The following is a 26825-nucleotide window of genomic DNA, read 5'->3' as shown; positions in this document are numbered from 1 at the left end:
CAGAGCCTGGGGCCACAACTAGCTGAGCCAACGTGCTGCAGCTGCCGAAGCCCGTGGGCCCCGGAGTCTGCGCTCTGCAACAGGAGGAGCCACCGTGATGAGAAACCCGCTCACCACACTAGAGAGGACCTTACTTGACGCAACTAAAGAAAAGCCCACAGAGCCAAAAAAAAAAAAAAAAAACACCAAACAAATTAATCAACCCCATCCCACAGGTGTCCTTGCTGGAACTGAACTCCAGCCGAAAACCCAAACCAAGATAAGCTGCTCACTAGTTGAAGCATATGCCAAATCTTTATTATGGATCTAGTTTTGCTCTACTGACTTTGAAACTTCTACTATAATAAATTATTATTATAAAACAGTTATTCACGGACTAAACGGGAAAAACATCATTTGCCCTAATAAAAAGATATACATAAAAAGTCATTCACAGAGTCAAAATACTGCTCAAAGAAAATTCATTTTTGAGATTTCTAGTCAAAATAATCCCTGGAGAAGGAAATGGCAACCCACTCCAGTATTCTTGCCCAGGAAATCCCATGGACGGAGGAGTCTGACAGACTACAGTCCATGGGGTGGCAAAGAGTCGGACACAACTGAGTGACTTCACTTAATCAAAATAATACTCAAAGTAAACTAACCTCTTACAGCTACAAAATTGATTCATTCTGCAAACATCTTGCTATATTATGTGACTGCCTGAGCCCTTCTCCTAAGAGCTCATAATTTGGCCATCAGATTAAAACTTAGAATTTTGCAAATTGGAGTTCTCTTCCGATACTTCCCATCTTAACGAATAAAGAATATCTTCTGTTTTATCATCTCTGACTCCAAAGCAAGCCAGATGGTGTAATTAAGCTTTTTAAAAAAGTAGATACACACACACACACACACATATATATATGTATATAGCTGTTAAAATTCAGAATCACAGCCTAACTCTGGTAATTAGGGATCTCAAAGAGCTGGGTGCTTTTGCTTTTAGCCAGACGAACATGCAAACTCACCACAACAGAAGAATTCCTTATACTCTTTCACTCTCGAGAACAATATCCAACAATATACCCTCTGCTAGTTTTGCCACTTTTTAACTGTAAAGAATTTCTAAGATATCAAGCTAATAAAACCAAATCTGTACCATTTTCAAGCCACTTCCTCTGGAGACATTTTCCTCTCTCAAAAATCTTCACATGCCAAAACATATTTGATAATACTTTCAATAAACTTCTACCATCTATGCTGACCATCTATGCTTAAGCTTACCCAACAGCGTATACTGTTTCCCTATGACCATTCTTAGCCTTCTGTATAATTCATCTCTCTTTATAATCCAGTGATCAAAACGGGACATGCGACTCAAAAGAAGTAAGCTATTGCAAAGAATAGACAAGGAACTACATCTGTGACCTCGGATGCCATACTCATTTAAAAATATTTCAACATCATGTTGACTTCTTTACTGACTCATATTCAGCCTGTGGTCACCCATGATTGTGGCTTTCTTCCCTCTTTATTTATACCTAGTCTGTCCTTCTCCATCCTATATTTAAATCGTTGAATTTTTTTTCCCCCTCCACACACTTAATTTCACCCAATTTCATACAGTTTTCATAGATCCATTTTCCGATTTATCACAATACTTTATAGAAATGTTTATGTCTGCAGTTTATAATAACTACCGTTTTATGCCTTAAAAATATCAAGACTGTGAACACAATACTGTAAATCCACTATACTTCAATTAACAACAACAAAAAATCTAGGCTATGAAAGTACATATGTAATACAACATACACTGTAATTTACAAGTAACAGCAGAACAAAGGCTAAGCTCACTGCCTTCTGGAAACCTACCTCCACTGGACCGTCGCTCTTAACTAGCGCTATACGTGCCCGCTGCAAGGAACCGTCCATCAGCTTGTGAAGCCTTAGAATCAACTTCCTTAAGCCCATCTGCTTCAGCGCTTTGTCTACAAAGGGTCTGTAGATAGAGGTCAGACAGTGCCCACTAACGCCTGCCTCGGCGCTACAGTCTGGGGCTCCCCAGCCGACACACTCGTCCTCCGACTCCAGCCTCTCGAGCTTCTTCGGGACACAGTCCGGGGGCGACTGGATGTGGCGGCTGTGGTCGGCGGGCGGCCTGGGCTCCGGTGCCCTCGGGCCGCAGCTCTGCTCTTCCTCACTCTCCTCCGTGCTGCTGTCCAGCTCCTTCAGCTCTCCTTCTGTGTCCTCCGCCTCATCCTCGGGCTCGTTGCCCCTGGATGATCGCGGGGAGGGGATTTCAAACACCGGCCAGCCAATGTCTGATAAATTCTTGATGCCCAACACGGTGCCCATAATCCTTAATTTCTGATTTAAGTCCTTTGTGATGTTTAACCACAAACAGAGCGCCTGCACCCTGTCCTGGAAGTCCTTTGCAGCATACTTCTCATAATCCTTTTGAAGAGCCTGCAGCGATGGATAAAGTGCCTCTATGTACTCCAGCAGCTCCATTATCCGTTTGACCTGCTCGAAGGACACCCTCTGGCGTTGGAGGTGCTCGTGATAGGTTGAGTAACCCGCAGGCTGCGTCCCGTGAGGGGCTCCGAACTGCCCTTCTACTGAAGTACCGTTAAGACTAGCTCCGTTTCTAACGAAGGCGAAGCTCCCATAGTTAACTTTGAAGGTAAGGATTTCGTTGATAATGTCTGGGATGGCCTGGCGGGCTGTGTATAAAAAGAGGTCCTGGTCGTTAATGGTCCGGCCGGCGTGCCAGGCTTGCAGCTCTAACCAGATCAGCTCGTTAGATCGGTTAAACCAGAACGCGGATGTGCTTTCCTGGCCTCTTTGCTCCCTGTCCTTCTTCTTTGAGACTGAGGTAAGCTTTAGCAGAAGTCGGAGAGTTTCAAAAAATTTTAAGCGATCTGCCGGACAGTCAGTCCTGGAAGTCTGGCGGGCGGTTCTGGCTATCGGCATGGGCACAGAGACCGGAAGCTTAGCATTGCTGCAGCCGAGACTGAGGTAAGGCTTATTGAGATCCACATCCGGGATGGACTTTTTGGGCAGAGAGCCCCCCACTGAGTCCAGCATGAACGAGCACTGCACATTCTTCTTATGATCCCGCTCCGTGGACCTGAGAGCCGCTCGGATCTTTTTCTCCTGCTTATAGCTGTATTCTTCCACGTTCTCCACAGTTTTTCCAGTGTCTCTGTGTGGAGGTTGGTTTGATGCATTCATTTTTTCTATTAAAAAAAGAAGAAGAACATTAACGTTACTCTAAAAGATCGAGCTGTTCTCAATATTTTCAGTAAGACTGATATCCACATGTATTTATAGGTGCAGGCTGCCACTGGAGAAAATAATCATACCATGTGCTGAAAATTAAGAGACTACAACACACAAAGCATTTCTCTGTAAACTTTTAAAAAGGTTTTAACCCATTTTTCCTGTTACATAATACTTGCTATATTCTCTAATGTCCTCCACCACTAACCTAAAAGCAGCTGTTTACTTGTCTACTACAAAGTGCAGTCATCCAGGTAAACCAAACCTTCCTGAGTTATCACCTTGGACTTAAGAGCGGAGAAACAGCACAGCAGGCCCGAGAGTACCCAGCTGAGAGAACACATCCGTCTCTTGCCTTGGCCACGAACCGAAGCATCACCTTAGAGCAAATCGGTTAAGTTTTCTGGGTTACTCCTGTCATTTGTAAAATCAAGCAGATGGAGGAAAGAACCCTTAAGGCACCTTAAGATTATTCTCATGAAACACTGAAAGACACGTAAGCAAAAATGCTTACCTTAATTTCTGTTCCTTGATTTCTTCTTTGCCACAAACAAGTGAGCAGTAACATTTCTTAATTTAACATTAAGGAAACTGAAGACATACAGCCTAATTTAGTAAAATTTGCCTAGTCTATTATACTGACACGTAAAAATCATTCAGAATTAATGCAAAAAAAGCAAACATCACAATTCTCCTTCAAAGAACTGTGAATAGTTCTATTAACTGAGTTCCCAAGCTTTGAAACAAACACACGTCTTCTTTCCTGTTGGGCATCTCTGACCCTCTGAACCATCTCTACCTCACAGAAACCCCTGCACTCTCTCATCTTCTAGACGCAGCAGTCTCAGGGCTGTCTTCTGCTCCTGAAGTCACCCCTTTCCAAAGTCCCTCCTGGGACCTCAGCTCGCTCCATGAAAAGTGCGTGTTTCTCCAAGTCCTCCTGAGTCTCTCCTGCCTCATCTGCCTTCTCCCTGGGTGACCTTCATGTGCCCTTCACACACTGATGACGCCCAAGCCTACAGCACCACCCCCATGTACCCTCTACTCTCAAGGTACAGTTTGTCTCCTTGAATCTAGGACACACATTTTGTATTTCAACTGCTTTGAAATTAGAATATGCTTTATAATTAATGGTAACATAAACAACTTTTAGGAAAATATTCACTAATATATTTCATTTACATTTTCCTTTATATACATATGCACAAAAGTAATAAATGGCTTTTAAAAACTTATATCTAAATATCAGAAAGTATAAAAGAGTTCTTTAGATAAATAATTAAAAATTCTAAGTGTAAGAATATACTGTGAATCAACTATAAGCATTTTTTCTTACTATATAATAGCACAGTATGTCTTTAGATTTTATGAAATAGGGTGTATTTATATGATTACAGACTAACATACCCAAAATCAATTTACCGACTAATATACCCAGACTAATATAACTTTGTTAAAGTTAATTTAACAAAGAAAATTTGTTCAAAATCAATATATCTCCAAATCAATTTAATTTAGTTTTAAAGTAAGGATTTTTCAAACAAGTATTTCTAAAAGCACTTCCAATTTGACTTACTTATATTCAATTCATTTTATAATCCATCAAAAAGGATTTTATCTGTCTATAAGATTTGCTATATTTTAACATAAAACTATTATTACTATATTTTAAATTAGCAATACTTTTAAACAATGGAAATTTTATCTGTTATTTTAATCTACTTTACTCTACATGTCTTAAAACTTTTTATACACTCCATTCAAGAAATTTCTTCACTCAGAATGGCTACCATCAAAAACAACACAAATAACAAACGTCGGCAAGGTCGTGGAGAAAAAGGGATCCTCGCATACTGCCAGTGGGAATCTGAGCTCGTGCAGTCACTGCAGACCTTTTCTCAAAAAACCAAAATCAGAACTGCCGCTCGGCTCAGTAATTCCACAGGAGTATAGATGTTCTTCTAATCCATGATTTAAGGATTCTAAGGGAGACAAAGAGTTAACTGGGAGTTGCTGCTGTTTAATTGCCAAGTCCTCTGTCGATGAGATTCCCCAGGTAAAAATCCTGGAGCAGCTTGCCATTTCCTTCTCCAAGGGACCTTCCCAACCCAGGGATTGAACCCATGGCTCCTGCACTGCAGGTGGGTTTACCACTGAGCCACCCGGCAGTGCAATAATCTAACAACACAGAAGGCTGCATTATGCACTTTAAGCCCAAATCTGTGCTAAACTTACCACAGAGCTAACAATCATCGCGTGAAAATACCAAGAGATGAAGCTTCTCAGCCTTGATCTTTATTCTAACAATTAAAAGGACTTAAGAAGAGAAATGCTATAATCCCACTTTTCTGTAAATACAGAATCAAATTTTAGCAAGCCCAGAGACCTAAGTTTTGCAGATCACATACACATCTTGTGAAGCCTATCTTATAGCATACAAATGGCATATTAAACATTTTTTTTTTAATTTTGTACTTACAAAAAGCAATGAATGGTTCAGTATTTGGATCTACAATGTGTATAAAGGAAAGTAAATTGGGAAAAGAGGAAGATAAGACAAAGAAGCTATATTTTTTTCCAAAATAAAAAGCCAAATTGGTTTAAAAAAAACACAAATGGAAACTGATATACCATTAAAATGACATAATTTAAACTGAAAATAGATTCAAGCTCTAGTCTAGCTACCGTGCAAAAAGAAAATACCAATCTTTGCTTGTTTAGTTTTTTGCCCATGCTAAATCCCTCTGCAATGAACAGAAAGTCAAACAGAGTTTCTGGAAAGGAGAATGGATCAAAAGTATACAGAATGCTTTATACAAGTTCTAATTACAGTACTACAGAACTAATTCATAATGACTTAAATAAGACTAATGAATAGCGATCTCCCAACTGGCTATAAATTGAGTGCTGTGATTCTGCAGTACCGTTAAAACAAACCTTCCAAGAAGTTTCTGCTTCCGTTGGCCAATTACCAATAACTCCTGCCAAATCAGAAAAACATGAAAGGAAAAGAACAAAAAAAAATTGTATAATAAAACCGAACACAAACAAATGACAAGCAATATGAATCACTGGTTTCAACAGATCTAAGACAATCAACTGAATTCCTTGCAATTCACACCTAAAAATGACTCTTTAGAATATGTATACAATCTAAGTTCTATCAAGCCCCTGCAATTCTTATGTTCTTTCATCTATATATATCAAATTCAAAACACCGGCCCTCTGCAATCTCTCAAATAAGAACACAGAAACAGATGCCTGCTCTTTAACTGAGAGATGATATTTATGGCAATGATGTGCTAGACTGTCAATATCAGCAATCCGAAGGGACTTAAGAGACCCCCTAATCCAAGGTTCTCAAACTTCAGTCAACATTAAAGAATCACTCAGATTCTTGCTACAATGCAGATTCCTGGGCCCACTGCCAGGGCCTCTGATTCAGCCTGGCTAGAACGACACCACATTTGGGAAAACACTGCTTTATTCAATCTCCCCATTTCCGAGGTTAAGGGCTCTATAGAAATTGTCATCATCTTCACAACAAACACGTGCTGGAGAGGACCACATCACACAGATGATCACACAGATGCGAACGTCCCGACGGGGATCCTACTATAACTCACGTTTGTGCCGTCAAACACCTTTACACCTGTCAGAGCTGCTCCCAGGGCAGGACCATGTGACCAAGCAAAGGCTAAGATGCTGAGTGCCATAAAAGACAGACTGCAGAGGGCTACAGGACTCATCTGTAGAAGAGTTAAGCAAGACCAGGTACTTACCTGGCTGACGGCCTTAAAGAATGGGGTCACCTTAAATAAGGGCAGAAAGGAAGGCAAGAGAATATTTTAAGCCAGACAACAAACATGCAAAATGACATGAAGGCAGAGAAGAAGAGACTGTGGCTACAACAGTGAGCCTCCAAGTGTAGGGTAGACTGTAAAATTAAACCAGAACTTTGAAAGTTGGGCTAGATTTGGATTAAAGAGCTGAAATACAGATGCAAATCCACTCTGGTTCACAGTGAACATTCCTCTAACTATAGCGACTGAATCTCATTTATAACCATTTTAGCAGATCAATTTTATAGCAGTATGATTTTTTAAAAAAAACTTGCTAATCTCACCATGTTAGCAAAAAATCACACATACAGAGACACACACCCCCTGAGATACCTGCTAATGGCAAGGAGACCAATGTGTGTACATGTATGTGCACACGTGTGTGTACACGTATGTGCACACGTGTGTACAGCATGTACAAATTCTGGTACACGGGTCTCTGTAACCTGGCTCTCACAGTGTTACATCACTGCCGCAAAACGGAGCCCATGGCGGTCACAGGGCAGGCTCGCCCTGAAAAGCACTCTGACCTGGTGTCTTCATTCTCATCGAGCCCACTTACGCTACGGGACCAACTCGACTTACTTCCTTTGCTGTACTGAGGGATGTAGTAAACAGTGGGTATGATTCAGGCCTGGGACGGAATTTCTAGTTATAAAAAAATCAGTCTGTAACAGCAGTAGTTATTCTGAGCAGACGATAAGAATAGTTAAACAATCAAATCCATATAATCAGCGCGTGACAACGGTTACTGTCTAAAGAAAACGGTGTCAGTGGTTCCTCTCACCTGCTTCCAGCACACAGGGGCCTCAGTCACCTCTGGGTGACCTTATGTTCCTCCGAGGATGCTCCTGACAGCACTTCCATTTATAAGGGAGTGGGGACGGAAGACGCAAAGACAGCGGGACTGAGCAGACAGTAAGGCCCAAAGCCTCACACGCAGGGAGGAGCAGGTCTCTCAGGACAGCCACGGAACCACAGCTCCAGGCGCGGCCCCACCCGCTCTGGGTGTTGGCTGGCCCCACAGGGCAAAAGGCAGCAGCCACGATGCTCTGGGGCCTCCCAGGCCTTTCAGATTCCACCTGGACCTCTTGAACTAGCTGAAGGAAGCTAGCTGTCACTTAAGAAGTCCAATTATCTGGGACCAGGGTGCTGTGAAGAAGACCAGGCCAGCCAGATGGAAGGTCACGTGGAAAAAAGGACAGTGCCAACCAGCTCTCTGCCCAGGTGGCAGAGTCATCCCGGACATCAGAGATCCTGCAGACACCACGTGGAGAAGACACGGGCGCCCAGCCGGGCTATGAAGGCACGTCCAGTCATCTGCACTGTGCCAGCTAAAGCCCGAGACATCAGCCAGTAGAGGAGCTGCACGCTGCCCAGACACCTGCCCACAGGGCCGTGGGCACAAGAAAACGGGGGCTCCTTTGGTACACCACGCTTTGGCGCGGTCTGTCACACAGCGACAGATGACCGGAAACGTGAAAGGGCCATTGGTGACGTTCTTTAAAGAGATGAGCTCCACTTTCACGCGGTTCTAAACTGAAGGGTATGGTCCAGGCAGCCTTTGCTAGTCACAGAGAGAAAGAAAGAAGGCATCAGTTCCTATTTCCTTGGGAAGCTTTGAAAATAAGTCTGGCCAATCTAATTAACTCTAAAAAGCCCTTGAAAACACTGAGAGACCAATATACTCTGATGAATGACAAATGCATCTGAAATCCTGGTCTCCCAAGCTCAGCCTTCAGGTCACAGCAGGAGTGCCGCTTGTTCCTGAAACCTTCCCAGGCCCAGGTATGCTCGGTCCCTCCTGTGGGGGCCCGCAGGAGCCCCCTCACTCGCCTGCACCCCAGCTCGACCACACAAGGTGGGGCAGCCTGCCCATCTCCGTGGCTGCGACTGGAGATCAGCAAGGGCTTATCCATCGTCCAGCACAACACCAGCCTACGCAGTCACCAAAGTTCTGAGTCAAAGAAAGGAGGAGGGAGAAATAAGGGGGGATGGAAGTGGGGGTGGGGAGAGAAGGGGGCTGAAAGAAAGGAGAGAGAGGCAAAGGCACAAAGAAAGGGAGGGAAGGGAGGAGAGAAGGACCGGAGAAAACGTACCTATGACGGCAACACACGCAGTCAGAGAAGGCAAGGGGGCTGGGAGGAGCTACGGGAGACGGGCAATCCAGACAGAGGCCCAGCTCCACGCCGCAGCAGCGGTGACTTGAGACTTGTCCTGAAAGTGGGAGCACCGGCTAACAAGGAAACGCTCAGTGTTACAATTATTCAATTCTACCTTAAAATTTTAAGGCAAACAGTGAGAAGGAAATCTTCAGCTCCCAGTAATAATAATGACAGCCAGTGCTTACTGAACATACAATCTTCACCACACTGGAAGGCATTTATTTCTCAGATGAGACATGGAGGTTGGAAGCTGAGAGAGCTAGGATGAGAATCCAGGCAATCCGGGAACCGAGTCTGTGCTCCCGTCCACCACACTCTGCTGCTGCAAGTTCGCAAAGCAGCCGAGGTCTCGAAGTAGCCGAGGTCTCGAAGCAGGCGAGCTCTCAAGTGCTCTACTGCTCAAAATGAACACCTCATCACCATAAGGTAACACGGCCCACCCGCCCAACGTGGGTGCTTCCTATCCATTTTTCTTTGGTTTTCATGACCAAAACAGCTGACCAGATGGCAAACTAACTACTTTCTAACGTACGCATGACAGGACAGTTAAAACTACACACCCTAGAAACTGTGTCATTTCCTCAACCGTAAGCTGCATAGTAATATAGAGAACCTACATCTCGTTGGGTTATTATGATATTTAAAAGGTAACTCCTTTGAGGAGCCAAGCACAGTGCTGAGAACCGTCAGTGATAACTGGGCAGATGCTTCCCCAGACGATTCAGCAGCCATTTAACTGGGTTACTCAGCACGGGTTACTCCATGACACAGAAAGTTCACAACATAGGAAATGAAAACAGAAGCCAGCTGTAAAACAATACAGTACAGCAACACAGATATTGCTATATGTAAGCAAAGAGACTGTGTTATACATGGAGAAACAGTGGAAACAGTGACAGACTTTCTTTTCTTGGGCTCCAAAATCACTGCAGATGGTGACTGCAGCCATGAAACTAAAAGACACTTGCTCCTTGGAAGAAAAGCTATGACCAACCTAGACAGCATATTAAAAAGCAGAGACACTACTTTGCTGACAAAGGTCCACCTAGTCAAGGCTGTGGTTTTCCCAGGAGTCATGTATGGATGTGAGAGCTGGACCATAAATAAAGCTGAGCATCAAAGAATTGATGCTTTTCAACTGTGGTGCTGGAGAAGACTCTTGAGAGTCCCTTGGACTGCAAGGAGATCCAACCAGTCCGTCCTAAAGGAAATCAGTCCTGAATATTCATTGGAAGGACTAATGAAGGACAGCAATCCTTTGGCCACCTGATGCGAAGAACTGACTCCTGGGAAAAGACCCTGATGCTGGGAAAGATTGAAGGCGGAAGGAGAAGGGGACGACAGAAGATGAGATGGTTGGATGACATCACTGACTCAATGGACATGAGTTTGAACAAGCTCTAGGAGTTGGTGATGGACAGGGAGGCCTGGCGTGCTGCAGTCCCTGAGGTTGCAGAATCAGACACAACTGAGCGACTGAACTGAAGCAAAAAGAGACTACAGGGCAAAGATGGCAAAAGTTATGTTTACATGTTGGGTTTACGGCTATTTTTATTTTCTTTTTGTCAGCATTTTCTAAACTCCCTAAACATGTCATCTTTTGCAACAAGAAAAAAAAATAAGTTGATGCCTGAGGTCTGCTTTCAGGTAGCTACAAGTCAAAGGTTAATGAGCATTCCCTCTTCACCTGCAAAATGGCAGGAATTAAAGTGGTCTCTGACATCTTCCAGACCTAAAATTCTGTCATTTCATGAAATAAACAATTGAAAGAAGCTGAGGAAGAAGACAGACAATCTCTCCTCTACCTTCTATCTCTGGCACAGCCCAGAACAACAGCAGGAGCTCAACAACTATCCAGTGACTGGTTTTCTGACCGATAAGGGACAATGCGCAGTAATCTCAATGGGCTTCCCAGGTGACTGCATGGTCAAGCATCTGCCTGCCCAGGCAAGAGATGCAAAAGACGTGGGTTCAATCCCCGCATCGGGAAGAGCCCCTGGAAGAGGAAATGGCAACCCACTCCAATATTCTTGCCTGGAGAATCCCGTGGACAGAGGAGCCTGGTGGGCCACAGTCCGTGGGGTGGCAAGGAGCTGGACACGACTGAGTGACTGAGCACACACAGCCATCTCAAGCAGCACATTCAGAGCTTAGCCCCTGCTGCTCGAACTGGGAATAAAGTCCAAACTGAGGCCCAGGAGAGCTAGCGCTGAAACCAGTCCTGGAAAGTCCTTGGCACCAGTGGGTTATCATTGCCGAAGACTTGGGTTCAATACCTCGTCAGGGAACGAAGATCCCACAAGCTGCACAGAGTGGTCAAAAAAAAAAGCACCTAAAATCAGTCCTGCCGCTATCTCAAGCCTTCTGGCCGTTCAGTCCTGCCGCTATCTCAAGCCTTCTGGCGGCTAAGAAGTTGCTTTAAAACCCTGGGCCCCACTTTCTTAATCTGTACAGAGGGGGACTGTGTTCTCAACTCCTGTTCCAAAACTGTTGCTGTTGTTTAGTCACTCAGTCATGTCCAACTCTTTTGAGACCCTACCGATCCATGAGATTCTCCAGGCAGGAACACTGGAGTGGGTTGCCATTTCCTCCTCCAGGGAATCGTCCCCGCTCAGGGATAGAACTCGTGTCTCCTGCACTGCAGGCGGATTCTTTACTGCTGAGCCACCAGGGCAATGCCTCCAGAACTGTATGAACCAACCAGTAAAGAAAAAGCAGATGTCCTGTTGGCATCATCACGTTTCAGCACCACAAAGCAAGTCAGTCATTAACAATACTGATCAGGAGATGCTCCTTCACTAATACTACTTTAGATAAGGCCCTTCTGTAGGCATCTGAGAAATTCTTTTGAGAAAATGGATAAGGACTGATTTTAAAGATACTATACTGCAATAGAAAGCTATTACTTTCCAAACGGGGTAAATACAGGCCATAGGTTAATATCCTACTACAAATAAAGTTTTAAAACAAAGTAAAAAAAAAAAAACGTCTTCCTCATAGGAAAGAAAGGGTATTTACTGCCTAGGAATTCCTCCCTGGACAAGAAGTCATTCAAGCACACAAATACAATAAAGTCCACCTCTCCTGCCTCTCTCCTTTCTGGGAGAAGCTATATATAACAGGGACCCAGAATGGACTTGCGGACATCAACCATGAGAGATCAGTGTACGGAAGAAAGGTGTGGGACAGGGAAGCTGACCAAAAAGGGCAGAAGAACGCAGGCTACAGAAAGAGGGAACCAGAAATGAGGCTTTCCAGTAAGGAGAACATGTGACAAGCGGAAATTTCTCAGAGGAGACAAGGAATGAAATCTCGACCTTGCATAGTAATAGGTGGATGAATTCTAGGAAGCTAAGAGATCAGCTTTAGGACCAGTGGTTTTCTGAAATCAAGACAGTTTCTAAAACCGTAAGGCCTTGGTGACCCGAGGTTCCGCGTTAGAAAGTATGTACAAGGTAGCCAGGTCTGCACGCTTCAATTCTTCCACCTCAGAAATGAACAGCGGTGACGTGCTCCGAGGAAGGAAGAAATGAAAGCAGAGAACAGTCTCCGTCTCCAGGAGCAGGACGCTATCTGGGCTTTGGGATTTCAAAAACAGAGAAAGGCGAGACAGAAGTTCTGAGCCTGGTGACAAGGCACCATCTGGTGCTGTGCTCAGGATGCAGGAGGGCCCCACACACGAGGGAACAGCGCACGGGGCTCAGGCCGCCCAGAGAACCCTGGAGGAGACGCCGGGCCCTGCCTCTCCCCACCTGCCCAGGACGTCACACCCGGGAGACAGATACGAATCCCCCAAGAGATACGAAGAAGGAAAGAAGGCCACAGATCCGCACACCCGCAGCCAGCCGTCCGGGACGCGCACGCCGACGGCATCCCCACCGCCTCCTCCACATCCTACAAGGAACGCGAATGCCTCACACGCTGACCTGAACGAACACTCAGGACAAGCCTTTCCACCTCTGGAGAGTCAGTTTCTCCTTTACTAACAACGTTGCTAATGATAATAACTCAGAAAGTATCAAAACAAAACTTTCAGGCAGCGTAAGATCAAACTTAAAGGAAGGGGAGTAACCACCGCTACTGTAGAAGGCGTGCATCACAGCGCCCTGTGGCACAGAGACGCTGAACCGCGCCACGCCCTCGCACGTGTATCTTCTCCAGTGCAAGACTGACCTTTCAGATTGGCGCGACCGGCGGGCCTCCCGACACTATTCCTCTGGTGCTTGGAGGACATGCGTTTCATCTGCCGAGGCGTGCTGGGAGGAGAGGTGCCATAAAGGTTCTCTGTGTTGGCTTCATCTGAAAAGTCCTCAGGATCGGATTCGGAATTCTTGCAAGCTGAGTCTCCCAATACGCACTCTTGCCTGATAAAGACAACAAGCGAAGAAAACACTCAGTGACAGAGGAAGCGAATTCAAACTTAAACCACTCCAAGCTCCTTTTAAGAACTCTCTGTAACACTTTTCCATGGCTCTGTCATCTCCTTAGCCTGGTGTATGTTGCTCCTCTATTGTAGCTGCAGAAACTCACAAGGAGAACGCAGCCACTGTGTTCCTGCTCTCAGCACGCACAGAAACTAATGTGCAGTTTCTGTTGTTTGGAGAATTCTTTCCAACATAAATGAAGTTTAAAACTAAATACTTGAGGATTGGGGGGAAAAAAAGAGCAAAGAACTGAAAGATACAAATCCGACTGAACTGAGCATTGCTCACGTGCTAGGTGCGGACAAGCTAAACCTGAGTGGACAAGTCCTGCCTGGACTTCAGAGGCCCGCTCCTTCCTTTGTGAAGCACACACAGACAGAACAGAGAGCAGGAGCTGAGCAGAGAGCTCTGATGACGTGGTAGGGACCGCAGTGCAGTGCCGGGGAGGGGCGTGCGGGGAAGATGCTGTGCAGGAGAGAAGGGAACGACTTTCTCCTGACCTCCAAACGGCAGTTCCCCTTAACCTGGTCTCTGGAAACTTCCTGCCAATTCTCTGTCCCCAGGAGACTTCCTCAACAATACCACTACTTGGATAAAGTTCTATTTTTTGCAATGCTAACGAAAATAAAATTTAATATATGAACTGAGAACAGATACAGTTCTCAAACAGCAAACTGTAAAGACACAATCATGAAGTTCCTTTCAAATAGGGACCCTTACAATCTAACCTATTCTGAATCTTCTTTATAAAATATACTTCATATTTTAAAAATAGAACTCTAAACTAAATTCAAGATACAACCAGTTTTCTCCCTGGAGATTTACACATCCTGTTAGAAAATCAAAGCTATTTCAAAATCATGAGGGGGAAAAAAAAAATCCCACCCTAAAATGTATGATAACATTATAATTGAATAGACTGACAAAAGATCCTTATCTTTCAAAAATAAAAATGCTGCAGAATTATTCAAATTTACAGCACTGAAATATTTAAAGAATCCCTGGGACAGGTCAAAAACTGATTTTTAAACCAGACAAGACCACTCTAGATACCGTGAGCGCACACGCCCTCCACACACACAGGCCCACACAATCAGACACACAAGCAGAATATTCCAAAAGCTAACTGAATCAAATTAAACCCATAAGCAAATTTAGACATAAGTTTTAAATGTACCTATTCCCTCAGGCTAGCTACCTTTATTATTTAAGACTTACGAAGTCACACAGCAAATAACAATGTGGGATTCCCAGGCAGCACTAGGGGTAAAGAATCTGCCTGCCAATGAAGGAGACATAAGAGACATGAGATCCATCCCTGGGTCAGGAAGATCCCCCGGAGGAGGGCATGGCAACCCACCCCGAGATTCATGCCTGGAGAATCCCATGGACAGAGGAGCCTGGCGGGCTAGTTTATAGGGTCGCAAAGAGTGGGATACAACTGAAGTGATTCACATGGACATAAATTATTTTGAAATTTCCCATATTCATTTCTTCCGCACTCACTACAAAATAGTTGATTCAACTGATAAAAACAAACACGGCTATCACAAGGTTGCTGATTTCATTCCCATCTGGTGTTGTGATTACTAGCACAAGCTTTCTAATGAATAACACAGGCTTCCTCACACAAGGGACTTAGGTTCAAATCCTGACTCTGCCAGCTACTAGCTGTGTGAGCCTCAGCCAAATTATTTAAAATCTCCGCAATGCACATATATAAAATAAGGATGATAAGTATTTGAACTCCATACCTGTAAGGGCTAAACCCTATAAAGCATGCTCAACAGGAGCAGTGTGAGCAGTATCACTAAATGATTGACATCACTCAGCATGCATCTGCCCAACTTGGAAAGAGAATCTGCCTTTGACTTCAGCATGAACACCACCGGAAACAATTCTAACATTTTAACATCTTCTGAAAGTGAAAGTGAATTCGCTCAGTCATGTCCAAATCTTTGCAACTCCATGGACTGTGGCTCTCCAGGATCCTCTGTCCATGGGATTCTCCAGGCAAGAATACTAGAGTGAGTTGCCATTTCCTTCTCCAGGGGATCTTCCCAACCCAGGGATCGAATCCAGGCCTCCCGCATTACAGGTAGCGCTATAAACTCTGAGCCATCAGGGAAGCCCCTTTAACATCTTCTAACTCCTTTCAAATTCAATATTATAACTCTGTTTTTCCCCCATTAAGATAAAGTCAGTGGTAAGGAAGGACTTTGTATTTTACTATTTTTGTATCTCCAATAGTTTTCAGGACAATGTTCAAAACCATTCATTGTTTTTCCACGATAATACATCTCATATATTACTGAACAGAGTCAGGTATGAAAGAGCAAATCAGACCCAGCTCAGAACACCCCTCTGCGGTGGAGAGCATGAACCTGGAGGCAGAAGACCCAAGGCTGAGCCCCAGCCTTCCTGGATGGGTGACTGCACATAACGTAATCTCAGACTAAGAAGAAACAGTAATTCAGAATTTCTAAGGTCAATATTCTAAAATATTTCAGGAAATTCAGTTGTGAAGACTCAAAAAACAAAACAAAATAATGGTAGTAAAAGGCTATGCAGAAAATACTAAAGCATCAGACAGGCATAAAGAAATGGAACGTTTCACTCGCATCCAGCAGTATTATGTGGATGAATGAACTAACGCAACGTAACGTGCAGGTAGAAGAGGAATTTTTGAAGAGGGACTAACAATGTCCACACGTCACTAAGCCAAGTCTCCAACGGCAAGGCCCCAGCCCTGAGGACAGAGTCAAACTCAAGACAGGAGAGGTCATTGTTTTATCTACAAGGTCCAGTGCTTTTAGCAGATAAAAACAACCTAAGAAAGCACTGCTGCTGCTAAGTGTCACTTCAGTCGTGTCCGACTCTGTGCGACCCCATAGACGGCAGCCCACCAGGCTCCTCTGTCCCTGGGATTCTCCAGGCAAGAACACTGGAGAGGGTTGCCATTTCCTTCTCCAATGCACGCATGCACGCTAAGTCGCTTCAGTTGTGTCTGACTCTGTGCAACCCCATGGACAGCAGCCCACCAGGCTCCTCTGTCCACAGGCTTCTCTAGGCAAGAACACTGGAGTGGGTTGCCATTTCCTTCTCCACTAAGAAAGCACATATTTTGAAAATGTTAACTTTTATGAAAAATTTTATTTGGGGAAACAGAAAAAGGTATCTGTGCTGTACTGTTCTCCAACTGTATTTCTCTACACATGGAAAAATTCATTTGGCTGCACTTTCCAAATCAGAGTAGAAGACTAAGTCCTTGTAATAATTCTACAGAAGCTGAATATCTCTTGTTTTCAAATCTACATCTATTACAAAACAAAAAGTCACAATAAACTACTGATTTCAAAGCATCTCCAAACTTTAATTATTCTAGCAGCAAACATACAGAATGACAAGGAAGTGAAGATGAATACTGTCAAACACTATATTAAAATCAATCAAACATAATATAGTTTATCCCTTATTCATTATGCACCATAGAAAATGAGGTAGGAAAAACGCCATGTGCTGCCAGATACTATATTTATTCATAATTAAAATAAATCTTAGGAGAAGCATTATACAAAGATGAAGATATGCATTTAATACTTTCTTAAGGTTTACTTAACTCTGTTAAGATGGTGGTCACACCTGTCAGAAATGTTATTGGTTTACATTCCATCCAAGTAACTGTAATTTAATTAAACGTTAGAACAAAGTCCAACATTACCTAAAAGAATTTTAAGTCTAACACCCAATAAATAAAATTCACAATATCTGCCATCCTATGCAAATTTACAAAGAAACAGGAAGATGCAACCCAAACCAGGTGAAAAATCAATAGAGACAGACCAGAAATGACTCAAGTGGATCTTGCAGAGATAAAACACACATGAAATGAAAAATACTCTAGAAAAGATAAAAGCAGATTAGCTACAATAGAAAAAAAAGATCAATAAACTTGAAGATATAGCACTAGAAATTACCCAAAGTTAATCAGAGTGAAAAAGATTGAGAGAAAAAAAGGGAAGAAAAAGAGAAAGACCAGAGCATCAGTAATCCACAGGATAAACATCAAGCAGGGTGATACACACAGGCTTCCCTGGGGTTCAGCTGGTGAAGAACCACCTGCAGTGCAGGAGACCCGGCTTGAATCCCTGGGTAGGGAAGATCCCCTGGAGAAGGAAACCACTCCAGCATTCTTGCCTGGAAAATCCCATGGACAGGGGAGCCCGGTGGGCTACAGTCCACGGGGCTGCAGAGTCAGACATGACTGAGTGACTGACCCTTTCACGTTCACTTTAAAACTGATATAAGTACAGTAAAATTAATACTCTAAAACTAGCTAATGTAGTCTAAAACTAGCTCATCAGAAAAAAAATCCAATTTCTAAAAATTCTATTCCATTTAGCAAGAGTTGGACACAGCTTAGCGACTGAACCACCACCAGTGTAACATATGTGTTATTGGAGCTCAAAACAAGAAAAGCGAGGAACAGAAAAAATTCTCTGAAGAAATAAGGCCTGAAAATTTTCCAAATCTGAGGGGAAAAAACAACAAACGCAGCAGCTCAAAGATACAAGAATGTAAGAAAACTACTAGTTTTTGATTATGAGTATCATAATCAAATTGTTAAAAAAAAAAAGTGATGAAGAGAAAAATCTGAAAAGCAGTCAGAGAAAAACAACTTAATTTGGAAGTTTTAGCTAAGAATACAATGGGGGGTGGGGTAGGAGGGGAAATTGAGCAAAAGTTCATTCTTTTTTTTCTTTAAAATAAATCATGTAGACACAAAATCTAGGAAAATAAATACTAGTGTAAGTTCAAAAGAACTTGCATCACTTCAAGTAACTGACCAAAAGCGTCCAAAACCTCACTTGGTATTAGCTCATGTGAGATGAGCTCATGTGGCCAGTTGACTGGTTTAGAATGTTTCCATGGATACCAATTATTTTGGATAAGGAAAGTAGTACAAGGTCTACATCAGCTGCCCTGAAACATTTTTTTTCTTTGTGTTTAAAACATACAAATGTGAAATGTCTTTCTGGTACTAAACATCTGACAGTCACATAAAACAATGTTGCATTCTTTTAACATGAAACCTTGCTCAAGTACCATTCAGGTTGACCAGGAATCCGGTCTAAGAAAGGCACCACTTAAATTCAACCCAAAGGGGTTTGGTGTAGTTTTTAAATGAAGTATGTGAAAGACAAAAATTCAAATAACTTGGGGTTAAATAGTTCTGCTCTGACATCATAGGTGAAACCACATGGTGCCTGAAATAGCTCATCTATAAAACGATAGAGCTGGATTAGATGAGCTTGAAAACATCTGTGGTTTTGCAAAAGCCCTTAAAAAAAAAAATTAACTTCACTGAAAGTTCTTTAGGAAAGTCCTTAAACATAAAATATTTTATTCCATATTAGTACAGTTCTCACCTGTGTGAGTTTCTCTCCACATCGTCACTGACCTATTCTCTGTGAAATAATAATTAAAGGAGGGCTTTTACTACTGTTGGCAAAGGGGCTAGATTTTCTAGGTTTCTTTTTTAGATACCTTACATAGTTTGCTTGGCCTGCACTATAAATTAAAAGGAGCTAAGTTTGAAGTGGCATGGTTGGCTTGTACTGTAAGCGCCAATTAAAAGTTAGCTGACCAATCAATCGGCTTGTAGTTGAATGTCTATCATCAGCTTACATACAGGTAAGCTGTTATCAAATCTCAAGTTTGTCCAACATTCATGACTTTACTTTTGCATTGACTCAGAGTGTAGCTCTGTGCAAAACCAGCAAGCCTTCATTATTTTTCAGTATAGATATTCAAATTCTTTTTAACTATAATTCATTTTTTAAACACAAGCAGACATTCTAAAACAAGATTTCCTATGGAAATGGTAAGAAACTATCCCCCCAACTAGACTCAAAGCTTCATGAGGGCAGGGACCTCATCTGTCCTCTGTCTGTCCAGGGTGGAGAACAGTGCCCAGGGCAGATTACGTGGCCACTACTATCTGCTGAATAAATGGATTTGAGAGGTTAATAATTTTATCTTTTGATACTTTAGACTTAATTATCTAAATTCTATTTTAATAAAATCACATTTAATAATCTGAAGAATGCAAATTTTTAAAGGCTGTAAGAATTAAAGATTGCTGACTTCTGACAATGTTGTTGAAGTGATAGCGTTACCCCAGGTGCCAAGATGACTATCTCCTGACCACAACAACGGCAGTGGAGTATGGGATAAGGGAGGGTTCTGGAGTCAGAACACCATGCGCTGAAATCCCTGTGTCCCCACACTTATTAGTAAGAATACAAGTTTTAAACAAAGTATTATGCTTGCTTACACTGTCACTTATTTGAAGTCTTCTGTCCAGTATCACTGGGTAAGTGATACTGGTGAGTCAGTTTTTAAATATATATTAAAAGCATTAAAAATGAGATCCGCAGGTAAAAAACCTGCCACGCCTGTGGTGGCTGTTGCTCCTGCTGCTCTGTGGCCTCCCAGTATCACATCCTTGAATAATCATCTCCTCTTAATAGAGGTCAAAGAGGACAGTGAAAAAGCTGGCTTAAAACTCAACATGCAAAAAACTAAGATCATGGCCTCCAGTCCCATCACTTCATGGCAAATAGATGGGGAAACAGTGGAAACAGTGGCAGATTTTATTTCCTTGGGCTCCAAAAATCACTGCGGACAGTGACTGCAGCCATGAAATTAAAAGACTCTTGCTCCTTGGAAGAAGAGCCATGACAAACCTAGACAGCGTATTAAAAAGCAGAGACAGCACTTTGCTCACAAAGGCCCACAGTCAAAGCTATGGTTTTTTCCCAGTAGTCATGTCTGGATGTGAGAGCTGGACTATAAAGAAGGCTGAGCGCTGAAGAAATGATGCATTGAACTGTGGTGCTACAGAAGACTCTTGAGAGTCCCTTGGACTGCAAGGAAATCAAACCAGTCCATCCTAAAGGAAATCAACCCCGAATATTCACTGGAAGGACTGATGCTGAAGCTGAAGCTCCACCACTTTGACCACTTGATATGAAGGGCCGATTCACTGTAAAAGACCCTGATGCTAGGAAAGATTGAAGGCAAGAGGAAAAGGGGGTGACAGAGGATGAGATGGTTGGATGGTATCACCAGCTCAATGGACATGAGTTTGAGCAAGCTCCAGGAGACAGTGAAGGACAGGGAAGCCTGGCGTGCTGCAGTCCATGGGGTCACAAAGAGCTGGACATGACTTAGCAAACTCAACAACGACAACTTGAATGTGGGCTGACCCCGTTATCTTTTTAGTCATCAGAATGTAGCGGAAGTGACTCTGGGCCAGTTCTGGGCCTTAGCCTTACGAACACCACCCGTGTATCCAGGGCACGCTAGCCACCAGGTAAGAAGTCCAGCCACCCTGAGACTGCCAGGGTCTTCAAAGCCTCATAAGCCAGATGGAAAGGCTGCATGAAGGAGAAGCCAGCCAGGCCAGAGGCCTCTGAGGTCCCACCCCAGCTGACGGCCGGTGCCAACTTACCAGCCTGTGTGTGAGGCTATTTCAGACCTTCCAGCTGTCCCTGAGACCAAGCCAACACCATGAAAAGCAGAAGAAACATTCAATACCACAACAGATAATAAATGGTTTTAAGTCACTGAGCTTTGGTATAGTTTGTTAAGTTACAATAGAGAATTGATACACATACAATACTTAAACACTTTATTTTTGCTTGAAGCCCAATAATGGGTTTAAATTAGTTAAGACTTTGATGAGGCCACAGCCTTGTCTTTAGTGTGGATCCCCAAGAGAAGCCAGGAGTCCACTTCATCAAATACACCACAACCAAAGGACAGCATCTGCCATCTCCACTCTCTGGTTCTTTAAAATGCAACAAAATTTAAAGGTTTTCATAGGGTAATTTTTATGGATTATCTAAACCTCAACAGTGCTTTCCTATCCCTAACTTAATGCTAATTTTCTTTTGGTGACCTATCTTCAGACTTTCCCAGGCAGTCCAAATTAGTTTATACAGAAACTGCAATTCCCTTTTGCAGTCACATCTCATATATTTATATAATCGTTTACTAAATTCTGCAATTACAATTAAAATGTACAAGAGACCTAAAAAGATTTAGGAACAGATGAGGAACTCTTGATAAATATATAGGAACAACTGGTGGGAACAGAAAACCACAGGCATTTGAGAGAGCAGTCTATCAGTCACAATCATTCATGATGCTGTGAGCATCAGCTGATTACAGAAGAAATGGGGAGGGAGAGGTCTTGGGAAGGGTTAGGCAGATGAGTGTGCAGGTCTAGCTGGCTTAGATCTTCTAGAAGTCTTACTTCAGTCATGAAAAAAGTAAAGTGTTAGTTGCTCAGTTGTGTCTGACTCAGGGACGGTCAGTCCAGGGACTGTCTTCCACCAGGCTCCTCTGTCCATGAAATTCTCCAGGCAAGAATGTTGGAGTGGGTAATCATTCCCTTCTCCAGGGGATCTTCCCAACCCATGGATTATACCCAGGTCTCTTGCACTGCAAGCAGATTCTTCACTGTCTGAGCCACCAGGGAATTAGATTTTTGCAAAGTATACTTTATCAGTCGTGAAGTACATAGAATAAAAAAGAACACAAAGATAGAAAACAAATATACGAAGAAAAATTACCCCATATGGATAAAGTTTATTCATCATTAGAAATAAAAATAAGCTATTTTAAAAATACTGTCATATGAAGGCTTTCAGAAAAAAATCATACAATCATATAACAAAATGCTTTAAAGATTTCACGTTATTATTCTTCACTTCTGGTTAACCAGAAGACTATCCAAAAAGAACTAGACCCAAAAAAAAAGAGAGATTTTAGGTAGTTAAAAATATATGAGTTGTGATACAGATAAAAGATAAATGTGATTATTTCTATAGTTTCGGCAATTTCACGGCAAACAGGTGAGTACTTTAAAACAATGGGACAAAGAATAAGACATTTTCAAGTGTGCTTTCTTATTTTTGCCAGTTCTAATGCCTCCAAAAAAATGTGAGCGCATCTGTATCTTTATCCCAAGCTTTGCAAATTGATCTCTGACTGTATGTGTACAGATTAACAAGCAAACAATCAGAAGGGAAGAAATTCCTGAGGCGCACCCGCTCGTGCCGGGGTGGTGGTGTCAGTAGGGAGCACGTCTGTAAACACAAGAAGTGAGGATAAGCAGCCTGTGCTTCTCGTCACAGGTGCAATTTACCATGAATGCCGACCAAGGATGTATCTAAAGAAAAGCAACGTAAAACCAATGATTGCTGCAAAGCCTGCTTCAGGCTTAAGTAAAGAGAACTCTGGAGCTAAGGCAGGGAAATTGCAAAGAAGAAAGCTGTGCCAAAGCTGGGAGGAAAAGCCAAGTGGTCCACACCATACCAAGAGCACACAACACATTTAAGAGTTTAAAGAGAAACAAGACCAATGTTCAAAACTTTAAAGACAACAACAAAGAACTGTGACCTTCTACTTACTCTCTTCCTTACAAGTGAGAACATTTTCAAAACCCCCTTATTCTAATCCAAATTTATATGTGGAAAAAGTGTTGTATATCATGAATTAATTCCCATGTAATTCTCAGAAATCAAGTAACTAAAGAGCTGCTTTCTGTAGCAAACAGATGAGCTGTCTCAATTGCCTTAACTCAAGTTATTTTTCTAAGTTAAATTTTAAAAATTGTTAACTATAAATATGCTCTATGACACACATATACTTTCAAAAGATGAACTCCAACTGTTGAGGGGATGAATTGAGGAAATACAAACATATGAGATGCTCTCCCAGGGTCTTCAGTGAAGAAAAATGGAAAGAGAAGTGGAATAAGGACAATTTGGACATTAAACCTCTGACCTCGGCTTTGACATTAACAGAGAGAGAGCTCATTGACTTGGAGACCAGATCTTGGTTTCCAACACCACACTCTCAACAGAAGAACCAGGACTTCTTGGTGAAACAGCCAATTCCTGGACTGACTGGAGTGAGGAAGACATAATATGAGCTGGGTGTATCTTGTACGTGCAGCACGCTGAGGAAGTGTTGAAAAAACAAAAAACCAACAGGAGTACCTTAAAATGACCACAGGAGCAACTGAAAGAATCCCCACTGGCCAAAGCTGGAACAATATGAACAACAAAATAAATGACAAAGCACTGGATTTTACTGCTGTAAATAATTACTATATAAATAAACAAGAGAAGGGACAAACCTTTATGGAAAAAAATCCAAGTAATTTACATAGACAAATGATCAAATAAATCAACATTATCAGTAGTAAGTCAGGTTGAGAACATGAGCTTTCAAATGACAAGGGCACTTCACCTCTGTGGTCACAGTCCCAGACTCCAGTCAAAACATGAAAAAAAAAGTCCAGACAAACCCAAACTGAGCGACAGTATACAGAATATCTGACTGGCCCTCCTTAAAACTGTGACAGTCATCAGAAACAGAGTCTGAGGAACAGTAATAGCCAAGACACGGATGAGGAGACATGGTAACTAAATGTAACGGGGTGTCCTGGCTGGGATCTGGGACATGACGTGCCACGCCATGGGATTCCATGACAACGCTTAAGAAATTTACTATACAGGCATAAAAGACTACAAGCCAGGACGAAAAGAAAAATGTTAACGTTAATTATAAAACTAAGCCATTCTGTATCACTCTAATTGATGATTGCAGTTACAGAGCAATTTTTAAACAGCAGATGAGGAAATCCCACTTAAAACAGTGACTTCCAAAACTGGGACACGCATCAGGTTTGTATGTTTTCCATCAGCTACAGAATGCATCACACAGTAACAAACAACTCCCACTGCGACAGTGTAACTGCTGCCTTACAGACTGAACACCAAGGTCCGTCAGGCACCACGGTAAACACCCCACAGGAGCGCATTTAATCCTCCCCAGAGCTTTCTGGCGCCATTTTCAGAAAGGATACCTTGCCCACAAGGCCCATTCTTGTTGATTATGGAAATTATCACACTCTCGTTATCAAATACCTATCACATAGCAGGGAACTCAGTTGGGCAATCGACAGATGCTGTGCCATCTCATCCTCCCAACACGCCTCTCCCAATCCCTATTCTGCACAAGAGGAAAAGCAGACGTTAAGGTAACTGACCTGCTCCCTGGAATGTGTCTGGGCAGAACTGGAGCCCTGGTTCGACCTCAAAGCCGAGGACTCTCCCACCTTGGGCCCACCTCCTGTCCCAGGTCCCTGGGGTGTCCACCTCCTCCCAAAGGCAGACACAGAGCCCTGCACCCCCTGGGAAGGAGGTCCCTGTCGGCTGGAGAAAGCGCCTGCAGGGAGAGTTCAGGGACCGAGCTCTCTGGCCAGCGCTGGGGTTCCCTCCTTTGGCGAAGCCTCTTAGCTATTCTAGGTCTACATTCCTCACCTACGGGCATGGGTAAGAGTCTGAACTCCGCCCTGGGGAGACACAGTGTGGCTACGATATAGATGAGGGGGGAATCATGAGAATTTCATCTTATTTCTGTATGTCAAAAACAAGGTGTAACTCAACTCCACTCTCCTTCAGGTAGCTGCCTACCTGCTTGAGTATTATTAACTCCACCCTGGGTAGACACTGTGTGGCTACAGTATAAACGGAAGGCAGAGGGGGGTACGGGGAGATGAGAACTTCATCTTATTTCTGCATGTCAAATGTAAGGTGTAACTCAACTTCACTCTCCTTCAGGTAGCTGCCTACCTCCCCTACCAAGTACAGGAGTCACACCCCGTCTTCTGGGAACATGGTTAGGGGAACCGAGAGCACTCAACAGATCAGGCTGGGGTTTCACTTTCATATAAATCTGTGTGTTTATGTCTAAAAAAGAGCGTAAAACCACCCCCTGGAGGGACAGGAAATACAGGCCTTTTAAATTAGAGACCAGTTATTTGAAATCAACAATTAACTTTGAGAATGGGATTCTGTGTAAGAGCTGAGACAGAAGAAGAAATAAAATTTTAAATGTATGTTATTTCATTGCCTTTAGGTTTTTTTGTTTCTTAGGTCTCCATTTCAATGATTTCCTTATTTACAGTTGAAAACTGCACAGTAACTGCTTCATACTGTAGTGTAACTACACCATCAGACCCTCAGTTCACTCAGCATCGGCTCAGCCAGACAAGGGCTGCGCTAGCAGTTGAGGAAACACACATTACTGAACAAGAGACTCACCCTGCCTGCCCTCCTAAACTTTTCGATCTACACAGAGAACTAGGTATTTAGCAGGTCAGTTCAGTTGCTCAGTCGTGTCCGACTCTTTGCAACCCCATGGACTGCAGCACACCAGGCTTCTCTGCTTCACCAACTCCCGGAGCTTGCTCAAACTCATGTTCATCCAACCATCTCATCCTTTGTCGTCCCCTTCTCCTGCCTTCAATCTTTCCCAGCATCAGGGTCTTTTCCAATGAGTCAGTTCTTCTCATCAGGAGGCCAAAGTATTGGAGCTTCAGTTTCAGCATCAGTCCTTCCAATGAATTTTCAGGACTGATTTCCTTCAGGATTGACTGGATTGATCTCCTTGCAGTCCAATCGACTCTCAAGACTCTTCAGCACCACAGCTCAAAAGTGTCAATTCTTCAGCACTCAGCTTTCTTTACAGTCCAACTCTCACATCCATACATGACTACTGGAAAAACCATAGCTTTGACTAGACAGACCTTTGTTGGCAAACTAATGTCTCTACTTTTTAATATGCTATCTAGGTTTCTCATAGATTTTCTTCCAAGGAGCAAGCATCTTTTAATTTCATCGCTGCAGTTACCATCTGCAGTGGTTTTGGAGCCCAAGAAAATAAAGTCTCTCACTGGTTCCATCATTTCCCCATCTATTTGCCATGAAGTGATGGGACTGGATGCCATGATCTTCGTTTTTTGCCTGTTGAGTTTTAAGGCAGTTTTTTCATTCTCCTCTTTCACTTTCATCAACAGGCTCTTTAGTTCCTCTTTGCTTTCTGCCATTAGGGTGGTGTCATCTACATATCTGAGGTTACTGATATTTCTCCTGGCGATCCTGATTTCAGCTTGTGCTTCATCCAGCCCAGCGTTTCTCATGATATACTCTGCATAGAAGTTAAATAAGCAAGGTGACAGTATACAGCCTTGACGTACTCCTTTC

The 26825-nt window shown here is 43.0% G+C and overlaps 1 protein-coding gene across 6 annotated transcripts in view; it reads right to left on the bottom strand.

The window, feature by feature from the left end:
* The window catches only part of MAP3K4 (mitogen-activated protein kinase kinase kinase 4), a 105095-nt gene that overhangs the window by 56285 nt on the left and 21985 nt on the right, over nucleotides 1-26825 (bottom strand). For all 6 annotated transcript variants that reach the window (XR_015133417.1, XR_015133418.1, XM_086318604.1 and 3 more), the window contains exons 2-3: nucleotides 13448-13638; nucleotides 1858-3224 (exon numbers count right to left, since the gene is read on the bottom strand). Coding sequence is in view for 4 of the 6 variants with exons in the window: in XM_086318604.1 (XP_086174730.1) it covers nucleotides 1858-3224; nucleotides 13448-13638 (1558 nt within the window). In the remaining 2 variants the exon portion in view is untranslated. The remainder of the gene's footprint in view (nucleotides 1-1857; nucleotides 3225-13447; nucleotides 13639-26825) is intronic.

This window comes from Bos grunniens, chromosome 9, assembly GCF_055505025.1.
Source record: "Bos grunniens cultivar Pamir isolate PY7600 chromosome 9, Bosgru_T2T1.0, whole genome shotgun sequence".
Classification (NCBI taxonomy): Eukaryota; Metazoa; Chordata; class Mammalia; order Artiodactyla; family Bovidae; genus Bos; species Bos grunniens.
The sequence above is the reverse complement of the archived record's forward strand: the minus strand, read 5'-3'. Positions and strand labels throughout refer to the sequence as shown.